The sequence below is a fragment of the Oncorhynchus keta genome, chromosome 7 (assembly GCF_023373465.1).
Source record: "Oncorhynchus keta strain PuntledgeMale-10-30-2019 chromosome 7, Oket_V2, whole genome shotgun sequence".
Lineage (NCBI taxonomy): Eukaryota > Metazoa > Chordata > Actinopteri > Salmoniformes > Salmonidae > Oncorhynchus > Oncorhynchus keta.
The window spans coordinates 49,147,621-49,165,616 of record NC_068427.1 but is presented as its reverse complement, the minus strand read 5'-3'; the positions used below and the strand labels follow the sequence as shown (position 1 = coordinate 49,165,616).

At 45.6% G+C, this 17,996-nt stretch overlaps 1 protein-coding gene across 11 annotated transcripts in view; it reads right to left on the bottom strand.

Moving 5' to 3' along the window:
- The window catches only part of dip2a (disco-interacting protein 2 homolog A), a 274,567-nt gene that overhangs the window by 30,164 nt on the left and 226,407 nt on the right, over positions 1 to 17,996 (bottom strand). For all 11 annotated transcript variants that reach the window (XR_008140278.1, XM_052523083.1, XM_052523084.1 and 8 more), the window contains 5 exons: positions 15,601 to 15,712; positions 11,067 to 11,176; positions 10,786 to 10,916; positions 9,793 to 9,961; positions 9,338 to 9,508 (listed from right to left, as the gene is read on the bottom strand). Coding sequence is in view for 10 of the 11 variants with exons in the window: in XM_052523083.1 (XP_052379043.1) it covers positions 9,338 to 9,508; positions 9,793 to 9,961; positions 10,786 to 10,916; positions 11,067 to 11,176; positions 15,601 to 15,712 (693 nt within the window). In the remaining variant the exon portion in view is untranslated. The remainder of the gene's footprint in view (positions 1 to 9,337; positions 9,509 to 9,792; positions 9,962 to 10,785; positions 10,917 to 11,066; positions 11,177 to 15,600; positions 15,713 to 17,996) is intronic.

Genomic DNA, 17,996 nt, shown 5'->3' with positions numbered 1-17,996 from the left:
CTCTACTTGGATGCAGTCTATCACAGTGACATCCGTTTTGTCACCAAAGCCCCATACACTACCCACCATTGCGACCTGTACGCTCTCGTTGGTTGGCCCTCGCTTCATATTCGTCGCCAAACCCACTGGCTACAGGTTATCTACAAGTCGCTGCTAGGTAAAGCCTTGCCTTATCTCAGCTCACTGGTCACCATAGCAGCACTCACTCATGCCTGCTGGAGCGCGTGCTACATCTCACTGGCCACCCCCTAAGCCAATTCCTCCTTTGGTCGTCTTTCCTTTCAGTTCTCTGCTGCCCATGACTGGAACAAATTGCAAAAATCTCTGAAGCTGGAGACTCACATCTCCCTCACTAGCTTTAAGCGCCTGCTGTCAGAGCAGCTTACAGATCACTGCACCTGTACATAGCCCATCTGTAAACAGCCCATCTACCTACCTCATCCCCATACTGGTATTTATTTATTTATTTTGCTCATTTGCACCCCAGTATCTCTACCTGCGCATTCAACTTCTGCCGATCTACCATTCCAGTGTTTAATTGCTATTTTGTAATTATGTCGCCACCATGGCCCATTTATTTCTTTAACTTACCTCATTTGCACTCACTGTATATAGACTTTTCTTTTGTTCTACTGTATTACTGACTGTATGTTTTGTTTATTTCATGTGTAACTCTGTTGTTGTATGTGTCGAATTGCTACGCTTTATCTTGGCCAGGTCGCAGTTGCAAATGAGAACATGTTCTCAACTAGCCTACCTGGTTAAATAAAGGTGTTCTCAACTAGCCTACCTGGTTAAATAAAGGTGTTCTCAACTAGCCTACCTGTTTAAATAAAGGTGTTCTCAACTAGCCTACCTGGTTAAATAAAGGTGTCCTCAACTAGCCTACCTGGTTAAATAAAGGTGTTCTCAACTAGCCTACCTGGTTAAATAAAGGTGTTCTCAACTAGCCTACCTGGTTAAATAAAGGTGTTCTCAACTAGCCTACCTGGTTAAATAAAGGTGTTCTCAACTAGCCTACCTGGTTAAATAAAGGTGTTCTCAACTAGACTACCTGGTTAAATAAAGGTGTTCTCAACTGGCCACCTGGTTAAATAAAGGTGTTCTCAACTAGCCTACCTGGTTAAATAAAGGTGTTCTCAACTAGCCTACCTGGTTAAATAGAGGTGTTCTCAACTAGCCTACCTGGTTAAATAAAGGTGTTCTCAAATAGCCTACCTGGTTAAATAAAGGTGTTCTCAAATAGCCTACCTGGTTAAATAAAGGTGTTCTCAACTAGCCTACCTGGTTAAATAAAGGTGTTCTCAACTAGCCTACCTGTTTAAATAAAGGTGTTCTCAACTAGCCTACCTGGTTAAATAAAGGTGTTCTCAACTAGCCTACCTGGTTAAATAAAGGTGTTCTCAACTAGCCTACCTGGTTAAATAAAGGTGTTCTCAACTAGCCTACCTGGTTAAATAAAGGTGTTCTCAACTAGCCTAACAGTTTAAATAAAGGTGTTCTCAACTAGCCTACCTGGTTAAATAAAGGTGTTCTCAACTAGCCTACCTGGTTAAATAAAGGTGTTCTCAACTAGCCTACCTGGTTAAATAAAGGTGTTCTCAACTAGCCTACCTGGTTAAATGAAGGTGTTCTCAACTAGCCTACCTGGTTAAATAAAAGTGTTCTCAACTAGCCTACCTGGTTAAATAAAGGTGTTCTCAACTAGCCTAACAGTTTAAATAAAGGTGTTCTCAACTAGCCTACCTGGTTAAATAAAGGTGTTCTCAACTAGCCTACCTGGTTAAATAAAGGTGTTCTCAAATAGCCTACCTGGTTAAATAAAGGTGTTCTCAACTAGCCTACCTGGTTAAATAAAGGTGTTCTCAACTAGCCTACCTGGTTAAATAAAGGTGTTCTCAACTGGCCACCTGGTTAAATAAAGGTGTTCTCAACTAGCCTACCTGGTTAAATAAAGGTGTTCTCAACTAGCCTACCTGGTTAAATAAAGGTGTTCTCAACTAGCCTACCTGGTTAAATAAAGGTGTTCTCAACTAGCCTACCTGTTTAAATAAAGGTGTTCTCAACTAGCCTACCTGGTTAAATAAAGGTGTTCTCAACTAGCCTACCTGGTTAAATAAAGGTGTTCTCAACTAGCCTACCTGGTTAAATAAAGGTGTTCTCAACTAGCCTACCTGGTTAAATAAAGGTGTTCTCAACTAGCCTACCTGGTTAAATAAAGGTGTTCTCAACTAGCCTACCTGGTTAAATAAAGGTGTTCTCAACTAGCCTACCTGTTTAAATAAAGGTGTTCTCAACTGGAACATCTTGGCCATGTTGTTATATTCTCCACCCGGCACAGCCAGAAGAAGACTGGCCACCCCACATAGCCTGGTTCCTCTCTAGGTTTCTTCATAAGTTTTGGCCTTTCTAGGGAGTTTTTCCAAGCCACCGTGCTTCTACACCTGCATTGCCTGCTGTTTGGGGTTTTAGGCTGGGATTCTGTACAGCACTTTGTGACATCAGCTGATGTAAGAAGGGCTTTATAAATACATTTTATTGATTGATTGATTGATTAACCTCGCTTCCAGGCTATTGAACACATAAATATGCCTGGAATATAACCATACATATTTGGCCTTAGTGGGAGTGACAATACAATTCTATAGGAGTGACCTAACCGAGTAAAGTCTTGGACATCATTTAATTTTAGCGAATCACACAACTGCGAGGCATGGCTCCAAATAGAGGCCGGACCCAGGAAGGAACTTGTGGTGTGCTATAACAAAAACAATCCCCTGGCTTCAAAGGAAGAAAAAAAACAGCAGGCCCTACCTTTCAGCGAGCAAATTAACAAAGGACAGAGCTAGCTAGATAACGTCTCCACAGGGACAAAGCTAGCTAGATAACGGCTCCACAGGGACATGGCTGGATAGATAACGTCTCCACAGGGACAAAGCTAGCTAGATAACGTCTCCACAGGGACATGGCTGGATTGACAACGTCTCCACAGGGACATGGCTGGATAGATAACGTCTCCACAGGGACATGGCTGAATAGATAACGTCTCCACAGGGACAAAGCTAGCTAGATAACGTCTCCACAGGGACAAAGCTAGCTAGATAACGTCTCCACAGGGACAAAGCTAGCTAGATAACGTCTCCACAGGGACATGGCTGGATAGATAACGTCTCCACATCTCCGCTAGCTAGATAACGTCTCCACAGGGACAAAGCTAGCTAGATAACGTCTCCACAGGGACATGGCTGGATTGACAACATCTCCACAGGGACATAGCTGGATAGATAACGTCTCCACAGGGACAAAGCTAGCTAGATAACGTCTCCACAGGGACATGGCTGGATAGATAACGTCTCCACAGGGACATAGCTGGATAGATAACGTCTCCACAGGGACATAGTTGGATAGATAACGTCTCCACAGGGACAAAGCTAGCTAGATAACGTCTCCACAGGGACATGGCTGGATAGATAACGTCTCCACAGGGACAAAGCTAGCTAGATAACGTCTCCACAGGGACATGGCTGGATAGATAACGTCTCCACAGGGACATAGCTAGCTAGATAACGTCTCCACAGGGACAAAGCTAGCTAGATAACGTCTCCACAGGGACATGGCTGGATAGATAACGTCTCCACAGGGACAAAGCTAGCTAGATAACGTCTCCACAGGGACATGGCTGGATAGATAACGTCTCCACAGGGACATAGCTAGCTAGATAACGTCTCCACAGGGACATAGCTAGCTAGATAACGTCTCCACAGGGACATAGCTGGATAGATAACGTCTCCACAGGGACATAGCTGGACAGATAACGTCTCCACAGGGACATAGCTGGATAGATAACGTCTCCACAGGGACATAGCTGGATAGATAACGTCTCCACAGGGACATAGCTGGATAGATAACGTCTCCACAGGGACATAGCTGGATAGATAACGTCTCCACAGGGACATAGCTAGCTAGATAACGTCTCCACAGGGACAAAGCTGGATAGATAACGTCTCCACAGGGACATAGCTAGCTAGATAACGTCTCCACAGGGACATGGCTGGATAGATAACGTCTCCACAGGGACAAAGCTAGCTAGATAACGTCTCCACAGGGACATGGCTGGATAGATAACATCTCCACAGGGACATGGCTGGATAGATAACGTCTCCACAGGGACATAGCTAGCTAGATAACGTCTCCACAGGGACATGGCTGAATAGATAACGTCTCCACAGGGACATAGCTAGCTAGATAACGTCTCCACAGGGACATGGCTGGATAGATAACGTCTCCACAGGGACAAACGTCTCCACAGGGACATAGCTGGATAGATAACGTCTCCACAGGGACATGGCTGGATAGATAACGTCTCCACAGGGACATAGCTGGATAGATAACGTCTCCACAGGGACATAGCTGGATAGATAACGTCTCCACAGGGACATAGCTGGATAGATAACGTCTCCACAGGGACAAAGCTAGCTAGATAACGTCTCCACAGGGACATAGCTGGATAGATAACGTCTCCACATCTCCGCTAGCTAGATAACGTCTCCACAGGGACATAGCTGGATAGATAACGTCTCCACAGGGACATAGCTGGATAGATAACGTCTCCACAGGGACATAGCTAGCTAGATAACGTCTCCACAGGGACATAGCTGGATAGATAACGTCTCCACAGGGACATAGCTGGACAGATAACGTCTCCACAGGGACATAGCTGGATAGATAACGTCTCCACAGGGACATAGCTGGATAGATAACGTCTCCACAGGGACATAGCTGGATAGATAACGTCTCCACAGGGACATAGTTGGATAGATAACGTCTCCACAGGGACAAAGCTAGCTAGATAACGTCTCCACAGGGACATGGCTGGATAGATAACGTCTCCACAGGGACAAAGCTAGCTAGATAACGTCTCCACAGGGACATGGCTGGATAGATAACGTCTCCACAGGGACATAGCTAGCTAGATAACGTCTCCACAGGGACAAAGCTAGCTAGATAACGTCTCCACAGGGACATGGCTGGATAGATAACGTCTCCACAGGGACAAAGCTAGCTAGATAACGTCTCCACAGGGACATGGCTGGATAGATAACGTCTCCACAGGGACATAGCTAGCTAGATAACGTCTCCACAGGGACATAGCTAGCTAGATAACGTCTCCACAGGGACATAGCTGGATAGATAACGTCTCCACAGGGACATAGCTGGACAGATAACGTCTCCACAGGGACATAGCTGGATAGATAACGTCTCCACAGGGACATAGCTGGATAGATAACGTCTCCACAGGGACATAGCTGGATAGATAACGTCTCCACAGGGACATAGCTGGCTAGATAACATAGCTGGATAGATAACGTCTCCACAGGGACATAGCTAGCTAGATAACGTCTCCACAGGGACAAAGCTGGATAGATAACGTCTCCACAGGGACATAGCTAGCTAGATAACGTCTCCACAGGGACATGGCTGGATAGATAACGTCTCCACAGGGACAAAGCTAGCTAGATAACGTCTCCACAGGGACATGGCTGGATAGATAACATCTCCACAGGGACATGGCTGGATAGATAACGTCTCCACAGGGACATAGCTAGCTAGATAACGTCTCCACAGGGACATGGCTGAATAGATAACGTCTCCACAGGGACATAGCTAGCTAGATAACGTCTCCACAGGGACATGGCTGGATAGATAACGTCTCCACAGGGACAAAGCTAGCTAGATAACGTCTCCACAGGGACATGGCTGGATAGATAACGTCTCCACAGGGACATAGCTGGATAGATAACGTCTCCACAGGGACATAGCTGGATAGATAACGTCTCCACAGGGACATAGCTGGATAGATAACGTCTCCACAGGGACAAAGCTAGCTAGATAACGTCTCCACAGGGACATAGCTGGATAGATAACGTCTCCACATCTCCGCTAGCTAGATAACGTCTCCACAGGGACATAGCTGGATAGATAACGTCTCCACAGGGACATAGCTGGATAGATAACGTCTCCACAGGGACATAGCTGGATAGATAACGTCTCCACAGGGACAAAGCTAGCTAGATAACGTCTCCACAGGGACAAAGCTAGCTAGATAACGTCTCCACAGGGACATAGCTGGATAGATAACGTCTCCACAGGGACATAGCTGGATAGATAACGTCTCCACAGGGACAAAGCTGGATAGATAACGTCTCCACAGGGACAAAGCTAGCTAGATAACGTCTCCACAGGGACATAGCTAGCTAGATAACGTCTCCACAGGGACATAGCTGGATAGATAACGTCTCCACAGGGACATGGCTGGATAGATAACGTCTCCACAAGGACATAGCTGGATAGATAACGTCTCCACAGGGACATGGCTGGATAGATAACGTCTCCACAGGGACATAGCTGGATAGATAACGTCTCCACAGGGACATGGCTGGATAGATAACGTCTCCACAGGGACATAGCTAGCTAGATAACGTCTCCACAGGGACATAGCTGGATAGATAACGTCTCCACAGGGACATAGCTGGATAGATAACGTCTCCACAGGGACATAGCTAGCTAGATAACGTCTCCACAGGGACATAGCTGGATAGATAACGTCTCCACAGGGACAAAGCTAGCTAGATAACGTCTCCACAGGGACATAGCTGGATAGATAACGTCTCCACAGGGACATAGCTAGCTAGATAACGTCTCCACAGGGACATAGCTGGATAGATAACGTCTCCACAGGGACATAGCTGGATAGATAACGTCTCCACAGGGACATAGCTAGCTAGATAACGTCTCCACAGGGACATAGCTGGATAGATAACGTCTCCACATCTCCGCTAGCTAGATAACGTCTCCACAGGGACATAGCTGGACAGATAACGTCTCCACAGGGACATAGCTGGATAGATAACGTCTCCACAGGGACATAGCTAGCTAGATAACGTCTCCACAGGGACATAGCTGGATAGATAACGTCTCCACATCTCCGCTAGCTAGATAACGTCTCCACAGGGACAAAGCTAGCTAGATAACGTCTCCACAGGGACATAGCTGGATAGATAACGTCTCCACATCTCCGCTAGCTAGATAACGTCTCCACAGGGACATAGCTAGCTAGATAACGTCTCCACAGGGACATAGCTGGACAGATAACGTCTCCACAGGGACATAGCTGGATAGATAACGTCTCCACAGGGACATAGCTGGATAGATAACGTCTCCACAGGGACATAGCTGGATAGATAACGTCTCCACAGGGACATAGCTGGACAGATAACGTCTCCACAGGGACATAGCTGGATAGATAACGTCTCCACAGGGACATAGCTGGATAGATAACGTCTCCACAGGGACATAGCTGGATAGATAACGTCTCCACAGGGACAAAGCTAGCTAGATAACGTCTCCACAGGGACATAGCTAGCTAGATAACGTCTCCACAGGGACATAGCTGGATAGATAACGTCTCCACAGGGACATAGCTGGATAGATAACGTCTCCACAGGGACATAGCTGGATAGATAACGTCTCCACAGGGACATAGCTGGATAGATAACGTCTCCACAGGGACATAGCTAGCTAGATAACGTCTCCACAGGGACATAGCTGGATAGATAACGTCTCCACAGGGACAAAGCTGGATAGATAACGTCTCCACAGGGACATGGCTGGATAGATAACGTCTCCACAGGGACATAGCTGGATAGATAACGTCTCCACAGGGACATAGCTGGATAGATAACGTCTCCACAGGGACATAGCTGGATAGATAACGTCTCCACAGGGACATAGCTGGATAGATAACGTCTCCACAGGGACATAGCTGGATAGATAACGTCTCCACAGGGACATAGCTGGATAGATAACGTCTCCACAGGGACAAAGCTAGCTAGATAACGTCTCCACAGGTACATAGCTGGATAGATAACGTCTCCACAGGGACATAGCTGGATAGATAACGTCTCCACAGGGACATAGCTAGCTAGATAACGTCTCCACAGGGACATAGCTGGATAGATAACATCTCCACAGGGACAAAGCTAGCTAGATAACGTCTCTACAGGGACAGATAACGTCTCCACAGGGACATAGCTGGATAGATAACGTCTCCACAGGGACATAGCTAGCTAGATAACGTCTCCACAGGGACATAGCTGGATAGATAACATCTCCACAGGGACAAAGCTAGCTAGATAACGTCTCTACAGGGACAGATAACGTCTCCACAGGGACATAGCTGGATAGATAACGTCTCCACAGGGACATAGCTGGATAGATAACGTCTCCACAGGGACATAGCTGGATAGATAACGTCTCCACAGGGACATAGCTGGATAGATAACGTCTCCACAGGGACATAGCTAGCTAGATAACGTCTCCACAGGGACATAGCTGGATAGATAACGTCTCCACAGGGACATAGCTGGATAGATAACGTCTCCACAGGGACATAGCTAGCTAGATAACGTCTCCACAGGGACATAGCTGGATAGATAACGTCTCCACAGGGACATGGCTGGATAGATAACGTCTCCACAGGGACATAGCTGGATAGATAACGTCTCCACAGGGACATAGCTGGATAGATAACGTCTCCACAGGGACATGGCTGGATAGATAACGTCTCTACAGGGACATGGCTGGATAGATAACGTCTCCACAGGGACATAGCTGGATAGATAACGTCTCTACAGGGACATAGCTGGACAGATAACGTCTCCACAGGGACATAGCTGGATAGATAACGTCTCCACAGGGACTTAGCTAGCTAGATAACGTCTCCACAGGGACATAGCTGGATAGATAACGTCTCTACAGGGACATAGCTGGACAGATAACGTCTCCACAGGGACATGGCTGGATAGATAACGTCTCCACAGGGACATAGCTGGATAGATAACGTCTCCACAGGGACATAGCTGGATAGATAACGTCTCCACAGGGACATAGCTAGATAGATAACGTCTCCACAGGGACATAGCTGGATAGATAACGTCTCCACAGGGACATAGCTAGATAGATAACGTCTCCACAGGGACATAGCTGGATAGATAACGTCTCCACAGGGACATAGCTAGATAGATAACGTCTCCACAGGGACATAGCTGGATAGATAACGTCTCCACAGGGACATAGCTAGATAGATAACGTCTCCACAGGGACATAGCTGGATAGATAACGTCTCCACAGGGACATAGCTAGATAGATAACGTCTCCACAGGGACATAGCTGGATAGATAACGTCTCCACAGGGACAGATAACGTCTCCACAGGGACAGGGACAGAACAAATCTATTCTAGAAGCCAGATATCAATCTAATCTTTATTTTGCACTCACCTGCAGACAGACGGCCATGTTGACCCTGCAGCCGAAGGTGGTGCTGACGGCTCGAGGAGACAAACCCAGGTCTTTAAAGATCTTAGAGAAGGACTGGGTCAGAGTGATACGAGGACGCTCCTCTGCTACAACCATACAGGTCCTAACACACGACAGGTTTATGTTACGCAACTACACACACACACACACACACACACACACACACACACACACACACACACACACACACACACACACACACACAGGGAAGAGAAAAGAAAAGGAAGCAGTTCAGACAGTGTGTGTGGTGTGTGGTGTGTGTGCATCCATGTGAGTGTGTGTGGTGTGTGTGCATCCATGTGAGTGTGTGAGTGTGTGTGGTGTGTGTGGTGTGTGAGTGTGTGTGGTGTGTGTGCATCCATGTGAGTGTGTGAGTGTGTGTGGTGTGTTTGCTGCCTGTGTGAGTGCATACTAACCCGTAGTGTCTCAGTCTGTGTCCCCAGGCCCTTGGTACACATCTCCATGACAGAGTAGGAGCAGAATGTGATTCTGACTTTATACTGGCTGACAGCTGACAACCACAGAGAAACATTACTGTCCAACTCTAGAGGAGGAACCAGGATCGACTGGTGGCCAGAGTATACACTAGAGAAAGACAGAGAGAGAGAGAGGCCAGGTTATTGTCCAACTCTAGAGAGAGAACCAGGATCGACTGGTGGCCAGAGTATACACTAGAGAAAGACAGAGAGAGAGAGGCCAGGTTATTGTCCAACTCTAGAGAGAGAACCAGGATCGACTGGTGGCCAGAGTATACACTAGAGAAAGACAGAGAGAGAGAGGCCAGGTTATTGTCCAACTCTAGAGAGAGAACCAGGATCGACTGGTGGCCAGAGTATACACTAGAGAAAGACAGAGAGAGAGAGGCCAGGTTATTTTCCAACTCTAGAGAGAGAACCAGGATCGACTGGTGGCCAGAGTATACACTAGAGAAAGACAGAGAGAGAGAGGCCAGGTTATTGTTCAACTCTAGAGAGAGAACCAGGATCGACTGGTGGCCAGAGTATACACTAGAGAAAGACAGAGAGAGAGAGAGGCCAGGTTATTGTTCAACTCTAGAGAGAGAACCAGGATCGACTGGTGGACAGAGTATACACTAGAGAAAGACAGAGAGAGAGAGAGGCCAGGTTATTGTTCAACTCTAGAGGAGGAACCATGATCGACTGGTGGCCAGAGTATACACTAGAGAAAGACAGAGAGAGAGAGGCCAGGTTATTGTCCAACTCTAGAGAGAGAACCAGGATCGACTGGTGGCCAGAGTATACACTAGAGAAAGACAGAGAGAGAGAGGCCAGGTTATTGTTCAACTCTAGAAAGAGAACCAGGATCTCCCTGCTACACCACATGAGCACTAACTGTGCTAGTTTACAGTCCCAAAATATTGTGATGCACTCACTGTACATGTCCTTTACCTGCTGAGGCACCAGAGAGCGAAGCCCAGGCCGCAGTAGGGGTCCAGACAGATGGCTATCTGGCGGGACGGGTACAGCTCACACTGCAGCTTGATGGAGCGACACAAGGCACTGGTGGCAGCATGGGACATCTGGAGGAAGAGATAACAGAACGACTGTCTGGTGGCACACTACAGTCTCTCTGGTAGTACCTCTCAAACTAACAGTGTACAGTATGGGTAGTACACAGTCTGTTCCCAGGTCCCTCTAACAGAACAACTACTGTAGGTTGTAGGTCAGACCTTGACTCCAGCCAGGATGCCCATGGTGGACACACTGAAGTCCAGGTATGCCAGCATCTCTGGGGTGGGAGGTTTGTAGATCTGAAGCCTCTTCGTCCTGGGGAGGTCATCTGGGGTTGGGAGAATAACAATAGGTTTGGAGGGATGGATTTCACACACAGTCCAGAGCAGCATGTAACAATGGCGCCGGAGAAGAAGGCTGATGTTTTACGTGCCCCCAACCGATTGTTTTTTAGTTTTTTATTTGTGTTATTTTGTAACTTATTTTGTAATTTATAATGTTGCCGCTACCGTCTCTCAGGACTGCGATTCCTCACCACAGACTGGCAGAATCCTTTTTTTCCTTTAACAAGTCCGACGCGAATGATACACTGCTTTCCCGGGAACAGGCCCAGATCCCCGTAATTTGCATGAAGAGGCAGCAGAGAACAAGGGGCCACAGTGCGGGCTGCCTTTTGAGAATTCGTAGGCGATTTAATAAACCCCAAACTTCCTTCCTTTCTGCTAGATAACGTGCAATCTTTGGAGAATTACCAACAGGACATTCAAAACTGTAGTATCTTATCCTTCACGGAGTCGTGGCTGAACGACGACAATACCAACATACAGCTGGCTGGTTATAAGATGTACCGGCAGGATAGAACAGCGCCGTCTGGTAAGACAAGGGGAGGCGGTATATGTATTTTTGTAAATAACAGCTGGTGTACGATATCTAAGGAAGTCTTGAACTATTGCTCGCCTGAGGTAGAGTATCTCAGGAAAATCTGTAGACCCCAAAATCTACCTAGAGAGTTTATCTGTATTTTTCGTTGCGGTTTACATACCACCGCAGTCAGAGGCTGGCACTAATACAGCATTGAATGAGCTATATTCTGCCATAAGCAAACATGAAAATGCTCACCCAGAGGCGGCGCTCCTAGTGGCCAGGGAATTTAATGCAGGGAAACAAATCAGCATGTTAAAATGTGCAACCAGAAAAACACTCTGGGCTACCTATACTCCACACACAGTGACTCATAAAGCTCTCCCGCACCCTCCATTTGGCAAATCTGACCATAACTCTATCCTCCTGATTCCTGCTTACAAGCTGAAATTAAAGCAGGAAGCACCAGTGACTGGATCTGTAAAAAAGTGGTCAGATGAAGCAGATGCTAAGCTACAGGACTGTTTTGCTATCACAGGAATATGTTCAGAGATTCCTACGATGGCTTTGAGGAATACACCACATCAGTCACTGGCTTCATCAATAAGTGCATTGATAACTTCGTCCCCACAGTGACCGTACGTACATACCCCAACCAGAAGCCATGGATTACAGGCAACATCCACACTGAGCTAAAGGCTAGACCTGCCGGCCTCAAGGAGCGGGACTCTAACCTGGAAGCTTATTTGCCAGCAGCATACCACCCTGCATACAACTGCTGGTTTGGTCCTGGTCAGTCCCTGGATGGGAGACCAGATGCTGCTGGAAGTGGTGTTGGATGGCCAGTAGGAGGCACTCTTTCCTCTGGTCTAAATTAATATCCCAATTCCCCAGGCCAGTGATTGGGGACACTGCCCTGTGTAGGGTGCCGTCTTTCGGATGGGACGTTAAACGGGTGTCCTGACTCTCTGAGGTCATTAAAAGATCCCATGGCACTTATCGTAAGAGTAGGGGTGTTAACCCCGGTGTCCTGACTCTCAGCGGTCATTAAAAGATCCCATGGCACTTATCGTAAGAGTAGGGGTATTAACCCCGGTGTCCTGGCTAAATCCCCAATCTGGCCATCAAACCATCACGGTCACCTAATAATCCCCAGTTTACAATTGGCTCATTCATCCCCATCCTCTCCCCTGTAACTATTCCCCAGGTCGTTGCTGCAAATTCTCAGTCAACTTACCTGGTAAAATAACGGATAAATAAAATAAATAAATATAAGTAATCCTGCTACGCCCTCTGTAGTGGCTTCCTTTCGTCTTTACCATAGCCACTGCCCAAGCCTGAAGCGGGGTTGTTTGGTACCCATACAGTCCACACTCAAGGTTTCCAAACGGCCAAACATTCAATGACATCCAGGGATATGGTGCAACAAAAATGTTTATTCTTCTTATATCTAACAAATAAATGATTCTTCAATCAACTTAAAGCATAGAATACTTTATATGGAAAATACATATTATAACCTGTCTGTATGTCTGTATGGTCAAAAAACTATACCGCTCCCGCATCTAGCAAGGACTCCTCTCCCGAAGGCCCAACTTCCTGCCTTTATCCTAACACACTTACCACAATACAATGAATAGGCAAGAGGGGGGGCCAAAAACGAAGTTATATTCATTTGTTGTTAGTGTATCTCAATCAGGTAAATATAAATCCTAAAGGTACGTACCTAATATTTCATCATTTACATTAATATTTAATATATTTACACAAATATACATGGAGCTCTATATGTTCGGTCTTTTATACAAATGTCCAAATCGGCTCTAACACCCTCTGACGAACCATCAATACAGGACAAAGATCGAACCGTACTATACCGGCTCTGACAAATGTGGCAGTGCTTGCAAACCATTACAGAATACAAAGGGAAGCACAGCTGAGAGCTGCCCAGTGACACGAGCCTACCAGACTTCTCCGCTCGCTTCGAGGCAAATAACACTGAAACATGCATGAGAACACCAGCTGTTCCTGAAGACTGTGATGAAGCTCTCTGCAGCCGATGTAAGAGCTTTAAACAGGTCAACATTCACAAGGCCGCAGGGCCAGACGGATTACCAGGACGTGCACTGTGAGCATGCGCTGACCAACTGGCAAGTGTCTTCACTGACATTTTCAACCTCTTTCTGTCCGAGTCTGTAATACCAACATGTTTCAAGCTGACTACCGACCCGTAGCACTCACATCTGTAGCCATGAAGTGCTTTGAAAGCCTGGCCATGGCTCACATCAACACCATGGTCCTTCTGTGGCTCAGTTGGTAGAGCATGGCGCTTGTAACGCCAGGGTAGTGGGTTCGATTCCCGGGACCACCCATACGTAGAATGTATGCACACATGACTGTAAGTCGCTTTGGATAAAAGCGTCAGCTAAATGGCATATATTATTATAATTATTATTATATTATATTATATTATTATTATATTATTATTATTATTATATATTATATTATTATCCCAGAAACCCTAGACCCACTCCAATTTGCATACCGCCCCAACATTTGATGCAATCTCTTTTGCCCTTTCCCATCTGGACATGTGAGAATGCTATTCATTGACTACAGCTCAGCGTTCAACACCATATAGTGCCCTCAAAGCTCATCAACAATCTCTGTAACCTAGGACTAAACACCTCGCTCTGCAACTGGATCCTGGACTTCTTAACGGGCCGCCCCCAGGTGGTGAGGGTAGCTAACAACACATCCGCCACACTGATCCTCAACACAGGGGCCCCTCAGGGGTGCGTGCTCAGTTCCCTCTTGTACTCCATGTTCACACATGACTGCATGGCCAGGCACAAACTCCAACACTATCATTAAGTTTGCTCGATGACACAACAGTGGTAGGCCTGATCACCGACAATGACGAGACAGCCTATAGGGAGGAAGTCAGAGACCTGGCCGTGTGGTGCCAGGACAACAACCTCTCCCTCAACGTGATCAAGACAAAGGAGATGACTGTGGACTATAGGAAAAAGAGGATCAAGCACGCCCCCATTCTCATTCTCTGAGCTGCAGTAGAGCAGGTTGAGAGCTTCAAGTTCCTTGGTGTCCACATCTCCAACAAACTAACATGGTCCAAGCACACCAAGACAGTTGTGAAGAGAGCACGACAAAACCTATTCCCCCTCAGGAGACTGAAAAGATTTGGCATGGGTCCTCAGATCCTCAAAAGTTTCTACAGCTGTACCATCGAGAGCATCACTGCCTGGTATGTCAACTGCTCGGCCTCTGACTGCAAGGCATTACAGAGGGTAGTGAGAATGGCCCAGTACATCACTGGGGCCAAGCTTCCTGCCATCCGGGACATCTATACCAGGCGGTGTTAGAGGAAGACCCTAAAAATTGTCAAAGACTCCAGTCACCCTAGTCATAGACTGTTCTCTCTACTACCACACATCAAGCAGTACGGGAGAGCAAAGTCTTGGTTCAAGAGGATTCTAAACAGCTTCTACCCCCCAAGCCATAAGACTCCTGAACATCTAATCAAATGGCCACCCAGACTACTTGCATTGCCACGCCCCCCTCCATCTTCAACGCTGCTGCTAGTCTCTGTTATTATCTATAAATAGTCACTTTAATAACTCTACCTACATGTACATATTACCTCAACTAGCCGGTGACCCCGCACATTGACTCTGTACCGGCACACCCCTGTCTATAGTCTCACTATTATTATTTAGCTCTTTAATTACTTGTTTATTTCTTATGTTTTTTTATTTTTATAAACTGCATTCTTGGTTAGGGGCTCGTAAATAAGCATTTCACTGTAAGGTCTACACCGGTTGTATTCGGCGCATGTGACTTATAGATTTGAGTAAAATGAGGGTTTGTTACCTGTGTCCAGTACCATTGGCCATGACTTGACGTCCACAGCAGCCGCAGCCTCTTTGGACTTCAACAGCTTCATTATTGCTTGGGTGGTCAGGATACACACCGATTTACTGACCTGTCACACACACAGTGTTATTTTGGCTATTTCACCTTTATTTAACCAGGTAAGGTTGAGAACAACTTCTCATTTACAATTTCGACCTGACCAAGATAAAGCAAAGCAGTGACACAAACAACACAGTTACACATGGAACAAACAAACACAGTCAATAACACAAAAAAAGTCTATATATCATAGTGGCGAAATAATTACAATATAGCAATTAAACACTGAAGTGATAGATGTGCAGAAGATGAGTGTGCAAGTAGAGATACTGGGGTGCAAAGGATCAAAAATAAATACATAAATAAATAACAGTATGGGAATGAGGTAGGTAGATGGGCTATGTACAGATGCAGTGATCTGTGAGCTGCTCTGACAGCTGATGCTTAAAGTTAGTGAGGGAGATATGAGTCTCCAGCTTCAGTGATTTTTGCAGTTCGTTCCAGTCATTGGCAGCAGAGAACTGGAAGGAAAGACGGCCAATGGAGGAATTGGCTTTGGGGGTGACCAGTGAGATATACTTGCTGGAGCACGTGCTACGGGTGGGTGCTGCTATGGTGACCAGTGAGCTGAGATAAGGGGGGACTTTACCTAGCAAAGACTTATAGATGACCTGGAGCCAGTGGGTTTGGCGACGAATATGAAGCGAGGGCCAGCCAAGGAGAGCATACAGGTCGCAGTGGTGGGTAGTTTATCTTTTTATAATATAATAATATAATAATATATATAATATATGCCATTTAGCTGACGCTTTTTATGGCTGTAGGGGCAGTATTGAGTAGCTTGGATGAAAAGGTGCACATTGTAAACGGCCAGCTCCTCAGTCCCAGTTGCTAATATATGCATATTATTATTAGTATTGCATTGAAAACACTCTGACGTTTCTAAAACTGTTTGAATGATGTCTGTGAGTATAACAGAACTCATATAGCAGGCAAAAACCTGAGAAATTCCACTTCCTGTTTTTTTTCTTTTCTGGGGGTGGCAGATTTTCAACCGAGCTTCTCATTGAAATTACAGCAAGATATGGATGAGTTTTCACTTCCTACGCCTTCCACTAGATGTCAACAGCCAATAGAACGTTTTCTGATGACTCTAATGTGAAGGGGGGGGTCGAATGTCACAGGAAATAGTCACCAGTGCCAAGAGTTGACAATTCTTACATCTATGCGCGTTCACAGGGGAAGGACCTGTGTTCCACCGGTCATCTGAAGTCATTCTAATTCACCGGTTGGAACATTCTTCAAGATATATGTAAACAACATTCTAAAGATTGATTCAGTTCATCGTTTGACATGTTTCTACTGACTGTTACGGAACTTTTGGACATTTCGCCACGTTGTAGTGGACGCGCTTTGTGACTTTGGAATTGTTTACCAAACGCGCTAACCAAAGTAGCTAATTGGACATAAATAACAGACATTTTCGAACAAATCAAGCATTTATTGTGGACCTGGGATTCCTAGGACTGCATTCTGATGAAGTTCATCAAAGGTAAGGAAACATTTATCATGTATTTTCTGGTTTCTATTGACTCCAACATGGCGGCTAATTTGGCTTCTGTTCTGAGAGCCGTCTCAGATTATTGCATGTGTTGCTTTTTCCGTAAACTTTTTTTGAAATCTGACACAGTGGTTGCATTAAGGAGAGGTATATCTATAATTCCATATGTATAATTTATATTACCATCTACATTTATGATGAGTATTTCTGTTGAAACGATGTGGCTATGCAAAATCACTTGATGTTTTTGGAACTAGTGAATCTAATAAACCAATGTAAACTCAGATATATTTATATATTTGCACGCCCAATTTTTCAGTTTTTGATAAAAAAGTTTGAAATATCCAATAAATGTCGTTCCACTTCATGATTGTGTCCCACTTGTTGTTGATTCTTCAAAAAAAATACAGTTTTATATCGTTATGTTTGAAGCGTGAAATGTGACAAAAGGTCGCAAGGTTCAAGGGGGCCGAATACTTTCGCAAGGCACTGTAATCGTTTGTAGTGCTTTCGCTGAAAAGCCTATTTGAAATCGGACACTTTGGTGGGATTAATAACAGGATTACCTTTAAAATTATATAAAAAATAATATATAGAATGTTTTAGGAATTGTAATTATGAGATTTCTGTGGTTTGAATTTGGCGCCCTCTATTTTCACTGGTCATTGTCATATCGATCCCGGTATTGGGATTGCAGCCATAACAAGATATGGGTAAGATTATTGATAATTACTCTAATATTAGCGAGATTAGGCTAGGAGATGAGGCTAGGCCATGTTAGCGAGATTAGGCT